Raw genomic sequence first — 14,662 nt, 5'->3', positions numbered from 1 at the left:
CCTGCCAACCTAGCAGTTTGATAGCACGTCAAAGTGCAAGTAGATAAATAGGTACCGCTCCGACGGGAAAGTAAACGGCATTTCCGTGCGCTGATCTGGTTGCGCCAGAAGCGGCTTAGTCATGCTGGCCACATGACCCGGAAAAACTGTCTGCGGACAAACGCCGACTCCCTCGGCCTGTAATGCGAGATGAGCGGCGGAACCTCAGAGTCATCTGCGACTGGACTTAACTGTCAGGGGTCCTGGTCCTTTCCCTTTCCCTTTAAATGTTAGGGAATCTAGATACATTAATTGCTTCATAATTTGGCATATAAAGCACCTCTGAAATGTTTTCCTGACTCATTTCCCCTCCTACCCTTTCAGCTTCTTGCCATGTTTGAAGAGAACTATCCTGAGTCCCTTAAACAAGTCTACGTTATAAAAGGTGAGCCTTGGAAGCAAAACTTGGGGTGGAAAACCCCTTTAAAGCCTGAGGACCTCAAGGGAAATCTCTGGGGGCCACATGCCACTCAGTCTACAGTGGTACCTCGCAAGACGAATGTCCTGCAAGACGAATTTTTCGCAAATCGCGTCATCCCATCGGAATGCATTGAAATTTAATTAATGCGTTCCTATGGGCAAAAAAAGAAATTTCAGTGCATTCCTATGGGAAACCGCGATTCGCAAGACAAATTTTTCGCAAAACAAATTGACTCGCGGAACGAATCAAATTCGTCTTGCGAGGCATCACTGTATTTCTTTGCCTCTGTTACAGCTCCCAGGCTCTTCCCCGTGGCTTACAACTTGGTGAAGCACTTTCTGAGCGAAGACACTCGGAAGAAGATTGTGGTCTTAGGAGGTGAGTAGGATCTGCCTTTGCTGGTTCCAACATTTCTAGGAAACGGGAAACACAACAGAGGGCAAGCCGAGTACTCCCCCTCCCCCCAAAAGACCAACCTGCACCCCGCACCCCCGATAAAATGTGGCAAGCGAAGCAAATACAAATGGGTGTTAAGCCCCTGCACTTTGGACTCTGCATTTAATACCTTGCTAGCTTTCTCCTTGGGTGCATATCACCCTTTTTCCCCTGGTAGTGTACACAGCCCATGGAAAACATAGGAACATAGGAAACTGCCTTCTACAGGCTTGGATCATTGGTCCATCCAGCTCAGTATTGTCTGCACTGACTGGCAGCAGCTCTCCAGGGTTTCAGGCAGGCAGTCTCTCCCAGCCCAAACTGGAGATACTGCCTTTGGGGATTGAAGCTGGGACCTTCTGCATGCAAGACGGATGCTCTGCCACTGAGCCATGAGCCCTTCTCCTACAACAGCTATAAAGGTAAAGGGACCCCTGACTGTTAGGTCCAGTCACGGATGACTCTGGGGTTGCAGCGCTCATCTCGCATTACTGGCCGAGGGAGCCGGCGTACAGCTTCCGGGTCATGTGGTGAACCAGAGCAGCGCACAGAGCACTGTTTACCGTCCCGCTGGAGCGGTCCCTATTTATCTACTTGCACTTTGACGTGCTTTCGAATTGCTAGGTGGGCAGGAGCTGGGACCGAGCAACGGGAGCTCACCCCGTCGCGGGGATTCGAACCGCCGACCTTCTGATCAGCAAACCCTAGGCTCAGTGGTTTATTTAGACCACAGTGCCACCTGCGTCCCACGACAGCTGTAAGAAGAAGCTAAATTGGGAACTGCCAGTTGATATTTAGATGGATTGAAGGCCATCGGCAAAGATTTGTGACTCCCAGATGTTTGAAAACAGCAACAAGAATTCCCACGCCCACCCTAAATTATTGTCAGGCTTCGGGGACTTGGCTTCCTCCCCCCTCCCCCTTTGGCCGTTGATAAGCAGGACAAAGTGGAAAAAAGTCTCTTATTTAAAGAGTCTTTTAATGATCACAGCAAAAGAGCAAAGCATCCTTTCTCGGAATGAAGGTGTTCCCAATTAAGGTTTCCACCCACTTGCCCCCAGTCATTTCCGCATCTTACAACCTGATCTCGCAACCACCGTGCTTTTTGTGTAGCCACCTTATCCGCTCTACGTGACCTTGGACTGATAGGCTGGACACTTTCCAGCGAGAGAGAGAGTCTGTTAGCTCTGTCTCTTCCAGTTCTTCTCCACTTTGCTCTTCACCCCCCAGTTCTTCCCAACTTTTGTCTTCAAAACTATGCCCCTCTGCAAACCACTGTTCCAAATCTATACTGCTCCACTGCTCCTGGGCAGCTTCCACCATTCCTCATCAGAGCAGCACTCCTCAGCCTGGTCTCTGACAATTATACTGTTGAATCAAAGCAAGTGGGAGACTAGAAATGGATTTGTGCGCACCCAGCTCTACTGCTCAAAAGCAAAACTTCTGTGCTTGGACTTCTCTTCTTCTAAATCTGACTGTCGTTTGCTCCTGGTTCCTATTCGCGGATCTGGGGGATTCTACTCTAGTAAAGCAAAACAAAGTTGATCCCGCAGGCCTGGCATCTGCTCAGTGCTACCCACGTGAGCCAAGCTTATTTGGTATTTGTTTGGGAATTTGGTTCCTCTGGATTTCAGCCAAGGCTCTGTGTCTTTCTGGACATGACGTCTCTTCTTAGAAACAGTTCTCTGTAAATCACCACCCTGAAGCTCTGTAAATCACCACCCTGAAGTCCCAAGCTGGGAGGAAAAGGTTCCTCCTCCTTTCTCCGGGACCTATCCTTCCTCTGTATGGCTGAAGGGAGATTTAAAGCAGATTGCCTGAGGCCCCTCCTGCTGCTGCCTGGCTAGGTATGTCTTTTTCCAAGTCCCTTGTTTTTACCCTGCAGCAGACATCATAAAGCTTCCCTGTATTCTGGGCAGCAGAAATGAATGAATTAATCCATTCAGAAAACCTGCCCTTAGCTGTTTAAAACTCCACTCCATAGTCATATAAATGGGCGTAGGCAGGGGGGGCAGGAGGGGGCAATTGCCCCCCCTAGAAGCAGGGCCACTGGCCAGCCTGCCCCACTGCCCGCCCGGTGCCGTCTCCCTTCTCCCTGGCTGGCTGTGGGGCGGGCGGCGGGAAAGCACCAGAGCCGCGCAAAGCGTTTGGCTGGCTTTCCCTCCCTCCGCCCCACAGCCAGCAAGGGAGAAGGGAGACGTCCCTTCTAGCCGGCTGGCTGTGGGGCGGGCGGAGGGAAAGCCAGGCAACCGCTTTGCGCGGCTCTGGGGCTTTCCCTCCACCTGCCCCAGCGATTGCAGAGGGGGAGGAGGGGATCGGAGCAGCCCGATTTCGGGCTGATCCTGGCTCCCCCTCGTCCCTTCCGATCGTGGAGGGGGAGGAGGGAGTCGGAGCAGCCCGATTTCGGGCTGATCCTGGCTCCCCCTCGTCCGTTCCTATCGCGGAGGGGGAGGAGGGAGTCGGAGCAGCCCGATTTCGGGCTGATCCTGGCTCCCCCTCGTCCCTTCCTATCGCGGAGGGGGAGGAGGGAGTCGGAGCAGCCCGATTTTGGGCTGATCCTGGCTCCCCCTCGTCCCTTCCTATCGCGGAGGGGGAGGAGGGAGTCGGAGCAGCCCGATTTCGGGCTGATCCTGGCTCCCCTCGTCCCTTCCGATCGCGGAGGGGGAGGAGGGAGTCGGAGCATCCCGATTTCGGGCTGATCCTGGCTCCCCCTCGTCCCTTCCTATCGCGGAGGGGAAGGAGGGAGTCGGAGCAGCCCGATTTCGGGCTGTTCCGATGTGGCCCCGCCCCCGCCCCTTGACCCCGCCCCTTGCTCCCCGCCCCTTGCCCCCCCTGATTTTCATCCTGGCTATGCCCCTGGTCATATACAGGAGCAGAGCTGTTAGCCACAGGAAGACAGAGCAATTATTCTACTCACCCACCACTGCCTCATTTTTTTTTTTGCTGAACATTTATGGTAGCTTCCCTTTTAAAAGTAAATATGCCATATCCCTATCTTCTTTTAACTTCTGGCAATGTAAAACAGCAAATGCACACAAGCAGCATCGCTGCTGTCTTTGTCCATGGAGTTTTCTTGGCAGGGATACTGGAGTGGCTTGCCAGTTCCTTCTCCAGGTGGATCACGTTTAGTCAAAACTCTCCACTATGACATGTCCATCTTGGGTGGCCCTGCATGGCATAGCTCATAGCTTCTCTGAGTTATTCAAGCCCCTTCGCCATGACAAGGCATTGATCCATGAAGGGTATCAAACCTATCCATTCTTAAGGAAATCAGCCCTGAGTGCTCCCTGGAAGGACAGATCGTGAAGCTGAGGCTCCAATACTTTGGCCACCTCATGAGAAGAGAAGAATCCTTGGAAAAGACCTTGATGTTGGGAAAGATGGAGGGCACTAGGAGAAGGGGACGACAGAGGACGAGATGGTTGGACAGTGTTCTCGAAGCTACGAACATGAGTTTGACCAAACTGCGGGAGGCAGTGGAAGACAGGAGTGCCTGGCGTGCTATGGTCCATGGGGTCACGAAGAGTCGGACACGACTAAATGACTAAACAACAACAGCATTGTTGCCCCAGTTGCACAGCAATTCTGGCCAATCACTGCAAAGGTACAGGGATGGCTGCGAGCTGTGGTCCAAAAACATCTGAACAACACCAGCTTCGGGAAAGGCTTGGTGTTCACCTCTTTATTTATTTAGAGCCATTTGCGGCCCGCTCTTCAGCCAAAGGGGGGGGAGAGCTCTTGGAGTGGCTCACATCCAGTCACTTAGTCTTAGAACAAGACAGTCTCCGCCCACGACACAAAAGGGATGGGGAGGGAAGAGGGAAAAAAGCAAACTCAGGCCACCAGTTCTTAAACAGTTGTTCGTATAGCGGCCAGCTGCTCTTTTATGTTGTGAACCACTCTGTGATCTTCGGATGAAGGGCGGAATATAAATTTAATAAATGAAAATACTGTAATAGAAACAGTTCCTGGGTAGGAAGTGCCCGATGAAGCTGGTCTTTTGGCAGAGCTGATGGAATGGATGTTGACAGGTGCTAGTTAAGGGAGAGGAGGGCTGATAATATTGTCAATACCAAATATAAAAACATGCACAGAGCATGTATTGTTGTTTTGGAGGTGGGGATGGTTAGAAAGCGAACTGAAGCCCGTCTGTGTGTGAAAAGGGTCGGGGTAGTGGTGTTGACATTCACCACAGTGTCACATGACACCCGCAAGTGTGATTGAACAACGTGCCAGTATATTATTTAAAAAGCCACAGTTACAAACAGACATTGTATTTACAGTGCGAAAGGAACATTAGAAAGCCATACTGATGTTATAATTAGGAAAGCTAAAAGTATCTAATGGGCAGAGTTCGAATGGCTGTTTTTTAAATACTGTATATGACTTGATTTTTTTTTCTTATACAAGTGTTGAATATTTTTGTTTTTATAAAGCTCTATAAAGGGAATCTTTGTATGCATTACTACAGTACTTCGTAATCTGTGTACATTTGTCTTTCCAAACTACGATGCTTTGTAGTTTAATTTTTTTGGTTTTTTTTTTTGTTTTCTTGTTATATTTGCTTCTTCTTCTTTTTTGATTAACAAAACAATTACGGTATTAAAATAAAAAAAACTAATTAACACAAAACTCCCCAAATGCACCCCAAATCTTGCCAAGGCTTTGTGTCGAGATGCTGGCCAGGATAAGACACAGACAGCTAGCGGCTTGTACAAAACCTGGCAGATTGGAGAAGGGGAAATTTTTTGGGGGGGGGGGGTGGACTGTGGACTCCAGGGACTTTTGCTTACCTGTTTAGTGAGATTGATGTTTGCCCTCAGAGGCCTACCTGGGCCAGCGACCGAGGAATGTTCCCTGAAAAGTGGCTGCGAGGTTGCTGACCTGTTCAGCCACTGCGTTCTCAACAGCAGGGTGCAGGAGGGATGAGAGAGAAATGGACTGGCTTGCGGAATCATAGAATTGTAGAGTTGAATGGTACACCAATTCTAGTCCAGGGATAGGCAACCTTGGCTCTCCAGATGTTTTGGAACTACAACTCCCATGATCCCTGTTAGCTGGCCCTGTTAGCTAGGAATCATGGGAGTTGTAGTTCCAAAACATCTGGAGAGCCAGGGTTGCCTATGCCTGATCTAGTCCAACCCCCTGCAATGCAGGAATGGCAGTTGAAGACTGCCTGACAGACAGCCTTCCAGCCTCTATTTAAAAGCCTTCCACTGCTGAAAGGCTCTTACCACCAAAAAAAGTTCTTCCTGAGGCTGTTGGAATCTCCTTTCTTGTAATTTAAATCCATCGCTTCTGGCCCTAACCTCTGGAGCAGCAGAGAACAAGCTTGCTCCATTTCCCACATGACAGCCCTTCAGATATTTGAAGAGTAAATGTCAGCTCTGGAGAATATTAACCTTTGCTGGTTACTCTCCAGCTTTTTCATAATCCCCTTAGACCAGGGGTCGGCAACCTAAGGCCCATGGGCCACAAGCGGACCATGGGGGTCGTTTAACCGGCCCATGGATCCCCGCCGCCCGCTCGGTCGGCTCCCGTGTGCCGCGCTAAACCAGCGCAGAGCAGAGCAGGGACCGCCTTGCGCGACACTGGCTGGTTTTCCATTGGCTGCAGGAAGTTCCTGCAGCCAATGGCAAGCTGCGCATGCCTCCTCTGCACTGGAAGGAGCACCGGAAATAGCATTTGCGCATGTGTGCGTGCGTGCGCACTCCAGCCCACCGCGGTGTCTGCGGGACCGTGAACCGGCCCAAGCCACAAAAACTTTGCCGGCCCCTGCCTTAGACAAATTGCTTGCCGGTTGTATTGAGTCGGTTGGAAATCAATTTCTGTCCAATAAACGAACCCTCTCGCTTTTCTCCCAGCTAACTGGAAGGAGGTTTTGCAAAAGCACATCGACCCCTCACAGATCCCCAAGGAATATGGGGGAACCCTCACAGACCCAGATGGAGACCCCAAATGCAAGACTATGGTATGGACACTCATTGGATAGCATTCAGGGGTCCTTAGCCCTTGGGCCGGGGTCTATCCTCAGAAGCTAGGGAAGTTTGCTGGCCTAAGTTTGGAGGAGGCAGAAAAGACTGGAGCCTGGATAGAGGAACGAGACACAAGATTGCAAGGCAGGAAGCAGCTGGAAAGAGCTGGACCCAGACAGCCATGCAGAGGGGATGCTAACTCTGCCTCCTCCTGGTTTCCAAGGCTTGTGGCCCACCTTTAAATTCTCAAAAGCATGTTACTGCTTTGCACACACTAGCTAGAGAACTTGGTGTGAGCTGATCACAATCCAGTCAACATCTAAACAACAAGCAAATATTTTTTGTTTATGGGAGAGCTTCTTTGACTGCTAGGTTAATTATCAATTCCTCAAGATTTTCTAGGCTGTAACCTCTTGTACTAAGACAGACCACTAGAAAGCTAGCAATTCAGAGACAATTACTTTGGCTCTGAGTAGAATGGTTTTTACAGAATTAAGACGTTGGGCCACATTCACACCATTTGTTGAAAGCATTATGGCACCACTTCCATGGCTTTCCCCTAAGAATCCTGGGAGCTGTAGTTTGTTCAGGATACCGAGAGTATCCTGAGGAGACCCCTATTCCTCACCCAGAGCTACAATTCCCAGAGTGGCTTAACAATCAATCCCTCTTCCCAGGGTGGGGCGACAATGGTGGTGGGTGCCCATTTGGACCGATAGGGCGGAAGCCCGGGAGATGAACAGTAGGTGGTGCCAGAGCCACTGGCAGATGGAGCAAACTGGTAGAAAGATTTGTCCCCATCTTTCTCTTCCTTTCTGAGTTCTACCAGCGCAACACTAAGGAAGGGCACCCACCACCATTGCCCCATGCAGGTGGGGGCTGGCTGAGGGGCAGTACCCCATTTGCCCTAATGGAGCTGCCATCAAGGGATGTTGGGAGTTGTAGGGCACCTGCATGGGCTACCCCTGGAGCATAGGCCAGGTCTAGGGCTATGGCTGTCCAGACCCAAAAAGGCCTTAGACTTTTTCCAGGCTGCTCAGAAAGCTGAGGCGGAGGCTTCTAGATGCAAAATCAATGCCTGGCAGACATCACCACCTGCCAAGCAACCAGGCTTATATCAATATAGGGGGAAGCAGCTCTTTCAGTCTCTGAGCTCATCACCAATGTGATCTTGTGCGCAGCTTAACCATGGTGGAGAAGTCCCCAAGAAATACTACGTGCGAGACCAGCTGAAGCAGCAGTATGAGCATTCAGTGATAGTGAATCGGGGCTCCTCGCAGCAGCTGGAATACGAGATCCTCTTCCCGGGCTGTGTCCTGAGGTAAGCCGAGGCAGGTGCAAACCGTGGGCAGTGAGCTGAGGAAAGTGGAATTCTGGCAGCTCACCTATTTTAATATTTTCCTGGCCCACCCTTCAAGGAGCTCAGGGCGATGTGCGGTTCTCTCATCCCATTTCACCCACAGGACAATGCTGCCTGGTAGCTTAGGCCCAGAGTGACTGACTGTGGCCCAAGGTCACCCGGTGGGTTTCACGGCTGGGTGGGGGATGCGATCTCTGGCCTTCCAGGGCCAAATTGAACGCTCTGGCCACTCCACCATACTGAACTACAACTCCCATCATCCCTGGCCGTTGGCCACGCTGGCTGGGGCCGATGGGAGTTGGAGTTCAGCAGCTTTGGGCAAGGGGACACGCTCCACTCCAGCAATCTAACCCAGGCATCACCTCCCCAAACGAGAACTGACATTAAAAGGCAACAGGCTATTTCATCATTAATCCCATTACAGTGGTGCCTCGACTTACGAATTTAATCCGTTCCGAAGGCACCTTCGCCAGTCGAAAAATTCGTAAGTCGAAAAACGCCATTGGAAACGCGATTTCCCATAGGAATGCATTGGAAACGGAAAAATCCGTAAGTCGAAGCAACCCTACCTAAAAATCCGTAAGTCGAAAAATCCCTATCTAAAAGCGCCGCGATTTCCTTTCGGATGTATCGAGACATTCGTAAGCGCGCGGCCATTACCCCCATTCATAAGTCGAAAAATTCAGTTTTCGAGTCGTTGGTAAGTCGAGGTACCACTGTATTGTTCCAGCAGTAAGCTTTTAATCAAAGATGCAGGGGACCTTTGCTGGACAATATGCACTCTGCACAACCATCATGGGGATGGGGGCATCATCAGGCAAAATGGGGCAGAGTCTGTACCACTTCAGAATGCGGAGGAATGAATGCTTCTCACAATTCCTAACCTTCCTTCACTTCTCCCCACTCTCCTCTGATATCCCTGCTTATAGGTGGCAGTTCATGTCGGACGGGGCCGATATAGGCTTTGGTGTCTACCTGAAGACCAAAGTTGGGGCGCGCCAGCATGCCAGCGAAATGGAGGAAGTGCATCCCAACCAGCGCTACAACGCTCACATGGTGCCCGAAGACGGCTCAGTCACCTGTGCGGATCCAGGGATCTGTAAGTGGTACTCAGATCTCTCACTTTCCAGCTCCCCCCCCCCATCCTTCCTGAATGGACTTGAGTTCATCTGTAGGGATGTACTTTATTTTGCATAGAATTTCGTGGGGAATTCCAACCTGCCCCCCTGCATGTAGCATGCGCTGTAATAATGCTCTTATGCAATATAGCACCCCCCTCCCCAGTGTATCATTTCTTACATAGAATTGTAGAGCTGGAAGGGACCTTGTGGGTCATCTAGTCCAACCCCCTGCAATGCAGGAACCAGATAATATTATACATATTATATTACAGTGGTACCTTGGTTCTTGAACTTAATCGGTTCCGGGAGTCCGTTCGACTCCTGAAACCATTCGAAAACCATTACTGCCTCTGCGGCAGTGAGTTCCACAGTTCAAAAGAAGTCCTTTCTTTCATCTCCCAACACTCAGCTTCAATACAACACTCAGCTTCAATACAATACTTCAATACAATATAACATATATGTTATATATGTACAGTGTGTGTGTGTGTGTGTGTGTGTGTGTGTGTGTCTGTGTCTGTGTGTCTGTGTGTAAACTACATATTGGGCTACTGCTGTTTGGGTTTGTTTTTTTGTTTATCTTATTTATTTCAGAAGATTAATATACCACTTGATTGTAACAAAAAATCAAAGCAGTTTAGAAAAAGTATAAAACAATAGAATTTTCTGGGGTGGCGGACCTCAAAGACCTCCAATTCCCTGTGGAAAGGGATTGGCTGTTAAACCGCTCTAGAATTGTAGCTCTATGAAGCGGGTGGGGGTGGGGGGAATAGGGTCTCTTAACAACTCTTAGCACCCTTAACAAACTACAGCTCCCAGAATCCTTTGGGAGAAGCCACGGCAGTTTTAAAGTGATACCCTATTGCTATAAACGTATGGTGTGCGTGTGACCAATGTCTTGACTTAGGTTTTTAGCTCCTAAAACAGCAAACTGGGCCATTCCTAAAGTTGCATTTTTATTCTGTGGAAAAAATCTGGCGGCTGAAGGACACCGTGTCTTGCTTTTCTGTTCTGCTTTTCAAAGTCTTTCTTCCTTGGGGGGGGGGGAGTTGAATCTTACTTCAGCACCTAGCAATGGGGCAATATCCTTAACCGTACCTCAGGAAACTCGTAGGAATGATGCATGGCACAGAGAAAGTAGATAAAGGAAAGTTTTCCTCCCTCTGGACATCCAGTATTGAAGCTGAGTGTTGGGAGATGAAAGAAAGGACTTCTTTTGAACTGTGGAACTCACTGCCGCAGAGGCAGTAATGGCCGCAGACTTGAAAGGCTTTAAAAAAAGGATTTGACATATTCATGGAGGAGAAGGCCATTGATGGATACTAGCCATGGTGATTCTGCTTTGCCTCCTCAGCTGGAGGCAGTAATGCTTCTGAATATCGGTTGTTGGAAACCCTGGAGGGGAAGAGCTCTCAGGCACTGTTTGCAAGTTTCCCTTAGGCACCTGTTTGGCCACTGTGCAAACAGGATGCTGGGCGAGATGAGCCATTGGCCTGATCCCAGCAGGCTCTTCTGACATCCTTAAGGCCTGTAAGCCTGTAGTCCCGTCTTTACCAGCTGCCTAATCGTAGAGCTGGCTGCGCTTCCTGCAAAGGGACAGAGTTTGGCTGTTCAAAAGGCTTCCTTCCTCCGGCTAGGGTGGAGCTCAGTACAGTCGTACCTTGGAAGTGGAACGGAATCTGTGGGGCTACCTTTGAAGGTGACTCGGAAACTACAACTAATCCAGAATGCGGCAGCTAGACTGGTGACTGGGAGCAGCCGCCGAGACCACATAACACCGGTCTTGAAAGACCTACATTGGCTCCCAGTACGTTTCCAAGCACAATTCAAAGTGTTGGTGCTGACCTTTAAAGCCCTAAATGGCCTCGGTCCAATATACCTGAAGGAGCGTCTCCACCTCCATCGTTCTGCCCGGACACTGAGGTCCAGCGCCGAGGGCCTTCTGGCGGTTCCCTCGCTGCGAGAAGCCAAGTTGCAGGGAACCAGGAAGAGAGCCTTCTCGGTAGTGGCACCCACCCTGTGGAACGCCCTCCCACCAGATGTCAAAAAGAAAACCAACTACCAGACTTTTAGAGGACATCTGAAGGCAGCCCTGTTTAGGGAAGCTTTTAATCTTTAAGAAATTAGTGTATTTTAATATTTCTGTTGGAAGCCGCCCAGAGTAGCTGGGGAAACCCAGCCAGATGGGCAGGGTGTAAATAATAAATTATTATAATAATATTATTATTATAAGTCCGTTCGACTTCCAAAACTTTCGGAAACCAAAGTGCGGCTTCCGATTGGCTGCAGGAAGCTCCTGCAGCCAATCGGAAGCTGCGTCAGATGTTTGGCTTCCAAAGAACGTTTGAAAACTGGGACACTCACTTCCAGGTTTTCATCCGAGTTGCAAAGCGTTTGGGATCCAAGGTACGACTGTACTTGCTGGGTGGCACTCTGGGCTCCCGGGGGTTTCGGAAAGGGGCGACGGCAGCCCTGACATGACACTTGCTGTCCTTTTTCCACTGCCCACGCAGACGTCCTGCGGTTTGACAACACGTACAGCTACATCCACGCCAAGAAAATCAGTTACACCGTCGAAGTGCTACTTCCGGACAAGAAAGTGGAAGAAGACTTCCAAAAGGTGGAGGAGCAGACGAAAGAGCTGAAGATAAACCACGCCTGATGGAGCTTTCTCTCCCCTCCAACCCGCAACCCCCCCCCCCCCACACACACCAAGGTGGCAATCCTAAAATCCTTGGGAGGGGTGGGTTTATTGGGCAGAAGAGTGGAAGGAACATTCCCAAGGATGGTGGGGGGATTTGATTTGGGGCGGTGGAGTGGATTATTTTTGCAGTTGGACCTATTGGTCTCTTCCTGTCCCTGCTGTGGGACATTGCCCACCAGCAGCTTTTTTTTTAGGGTAATGGGGATTGATTTGGCGATGCTAATGGGCAGAGGAGAGCTGCTTTTTCTGTCTCTCAAGCTCTGTAGCCCGGCCTCCATGTTTACATGGCCCCTGAGACCCGGCGGGCATAGCGAACCTTTTTTCCTTCCCTCGTGGCGCTGCATTTCTTCAAGTCACAGGCCACGGACCAGCAGCTTTTTTTTTAGGGTAATGGGGATTGATTTGGCGATGCTAATGGGCAGAGGAGAGCTGCTTTTTCTGTCTCTCAAGCTCTGTAGCCCGGCCTCCATGTTTACATGGCCCCTGAGACCCGGCGGGCATAGCGAACCTTTTTTCCTTCCCTCGTGGCGCTGCATTTCTTCAAGTCACAGGCCACGGACCAGTGGTGGGCAGGGATACCCCCGTTTTCTCCCCCCACCGCTTCTTTCTCTTCCTCTCCCCCCCCCCGGCTGCTAGGACCACAACGGATCACTCATGCCAGAGGTCTGAAATGGTTGCGTGCAGGTAGCTTCTGAAATTAGGCCGCCTGTGGCCCTCAGAGCAGAATTCCCCCACCCCTGCAGCAGGCGCAGGGTTGAAAGAGCAGGGGGAAGTTTCGGGACTCCTTGCCGGATCAGACTGAGTGCCCTCCAGGTGCTTTGGACTACAACTCCCATCAGCCCTGACCCAACACGTCCACATTTATTTAGTACAGGATTTCCCAAACTGGGGTCTCCAGCTGTTGGTGGTGTTTTTTTTGGACTACAACTCCCATCATCCCTAGCCAGCTGGACCAGCAGTCAGGGATGGTGGGAACTGTAGTCCACGAAAACAGCTGAAGCCCCTGCTCTGGTATGCCTTTTACCAAAATAACAAATCCCTTTCTGGCTGTTATAGAGTGAACCTGGGGCCCTCCGGATGTTGCTGGACTACAACTCCCATCATTCCTGACCATCGGCCGTGCTCCCAGATGGGGCTGGTGGGTGCTGAGAATCCAACAACATCTGCAGGGCCGCAGGTTAGCCACGCCTGCTCTGTGGATGTGTTTAAGCCTTCCTCCGCTTCCTTTAAAAAAAAAGCCACCTTAGTTTACCGCCCATCACTGCCCTCTGCGGTGAATTCCACAAGTGCACAGAGCACGGTGCAGAATCCTTCCCTTCAAGACCAGGCCTGCGTCGCCTGGGACCCATCCGTCGGAAGCGGCTGCCACCAGCCGTGTACTGGAACCGTGTACTTTTCCGCTCTCCTAGTTCTGACTGTTCCCAAGAACAGCAGGCACCTCTCAACCTCTGGCAAGGTTTCAGCAAAAAATGTATTGGGGGGGGGGCAAGTCGGAGTGGCTCTCTCCACGCAATGCTTGCTTCCATTAATGGATTGCCTTAAATCCACCTGCCTCGTTTACATTCCACGCACCTGTGACAGGTGAGGTGGACATTGCATTGGCCCTGGATGCCTGCATGGCATTGGTCCTGAATGTCTGAAAATCCTGCACATTTTTTTTTAAAAAAAAAAACAGTTTACAGGGTAGGTTCTCACCTCAGTTTTTTTTTGGTTGTGGGATCTATGCTCAGCAAGTGGGTTTCAAGTTGTACCTGCGGCACATTTTCAGAGAGGGAGGGGAAAGCTTAGGAAAAGGCCACTTCTTCCCTGCCTATCTCTTTGCTTATGAACTTCTCCGTCGAAATTCTTGGGTGCGTGGTCAGCGCTGGAAAACTGGAGGCCCAAGGAAATAAAACTTTCCCGATGGACATGTTCACCGTTGGCTCGCAGCTAAACCCAAGTCTCGGACACCCAAGTGTCCAGAAACAGCACTTTTGATTCCCTCCCTCCCACCCCCACCTCAATTTTAGTTTTTCAGTTACTGTACCTTGAAGATGAGAAATGTTAATAAACATCTGAGTTGGTATGCATAGCTACGTCTGTTCATGGCAGGGTTTTTCGGGGCTGCGGAGGGAATCAAGAAAGGACCTTGCAGAAAAGATTGATTAAGAACAAGACAATCCCTGTTCCGCAAGCTTACCATGCACAAGATGCATCATGAAAGGAAGGGGGGATGAGGAAGGATGAGGAAAACAAGCAAACTCAAGCACATGTTCAGCACTTGAGTTATTTGTTACAGTGGGGCTTGTGGGGTATAATCATCCTCATCCTCATCAAATTTATATACTGCCCTATATCTGGAGGTCTCAGGGCAGTTCACAGAACAAAATCAAAATATAAAACCACAAAATAGATAATCAATAGTGTAGAACTTCCTGAGGAATCATGCCCTATGTTGACTTATTTATCTGGCCTAAGGAAGTTAATAGAGGGACGCAGGTGGCATGTCTTTCCTTGAAAAAGAAAATAGAGGGTGGAATGTTCAAAAGTGTACTCCCCTAAATGTAGCATAAAGTGGTACAGTCCAGAAAAGTGCTAGCCAATTTATTTAAATAATTTTTATCCCAC

The 14,662-nt window shown here is 50.0% G+C and overlaps 1 protein-coding gene across 3 annotated transcripts in view; it reads left to right on the top strand.

Annotated features, from left to right (window-relative positions):
• SEC14L2 (SEC14 like lipid binding 2) overlaps window positions 1-12,421 on the top strand; it is a 43,312-nt gene extending 30,891 nt beyond the window's left edge. For all 3 annotated transcript variants that reach the window (XM_035097769.2, XM_060269936.1, XM_060269937.1), the window contains 6 exons: window positions 364-424; window positions 755-838; window positions 6,760-6,866; window positions 8,052-8,191; window positions 9,160-9,329; window positions 11,865-12,421. In XM_035097769.2, the coding sequence (XP_034953660.1) occupies window positions 364-424; window positions 755-838; window positions 6,760-6,866; window positions 8,052-8,191; window positions 9,160-9,329; window positions 11,865-12,013 (711 nt within the window). In that variant the 3' untranslated portion in view covers window positions 12,014-12,421. The remainder of the gene's footprint in view (window positions 1-363; window positions 425-754; window positions 839-6,759; window positions 6,867-8,051; window positions 8,192-9,159; window positions 9,330-11,864) is intronic.
• Window positions 12,422-14,662: the final 2,241 nt, after the last annotated feature.

The sequence above is a fragment of the Zootoca vivipara genome, chromosome 17 (assembly GCF_963506605.1).
Source record: "Zootoca vivipara chromosome 17, rZooViv1.1, whole genome shotgun sequence".
Taxonomy (NCBI): domain Eukaryota; kingdom Metazoa; phylum Chordata; class Lepidosauria; order Squamata; family Lacertidae; genus Zootoca; species Zootoca vivipara.
The sequence above is the reverse complement of the archived record's forward strand: the minus strand, read 5'-3'. Positions and strand labels throughout refer to the sequence as shown.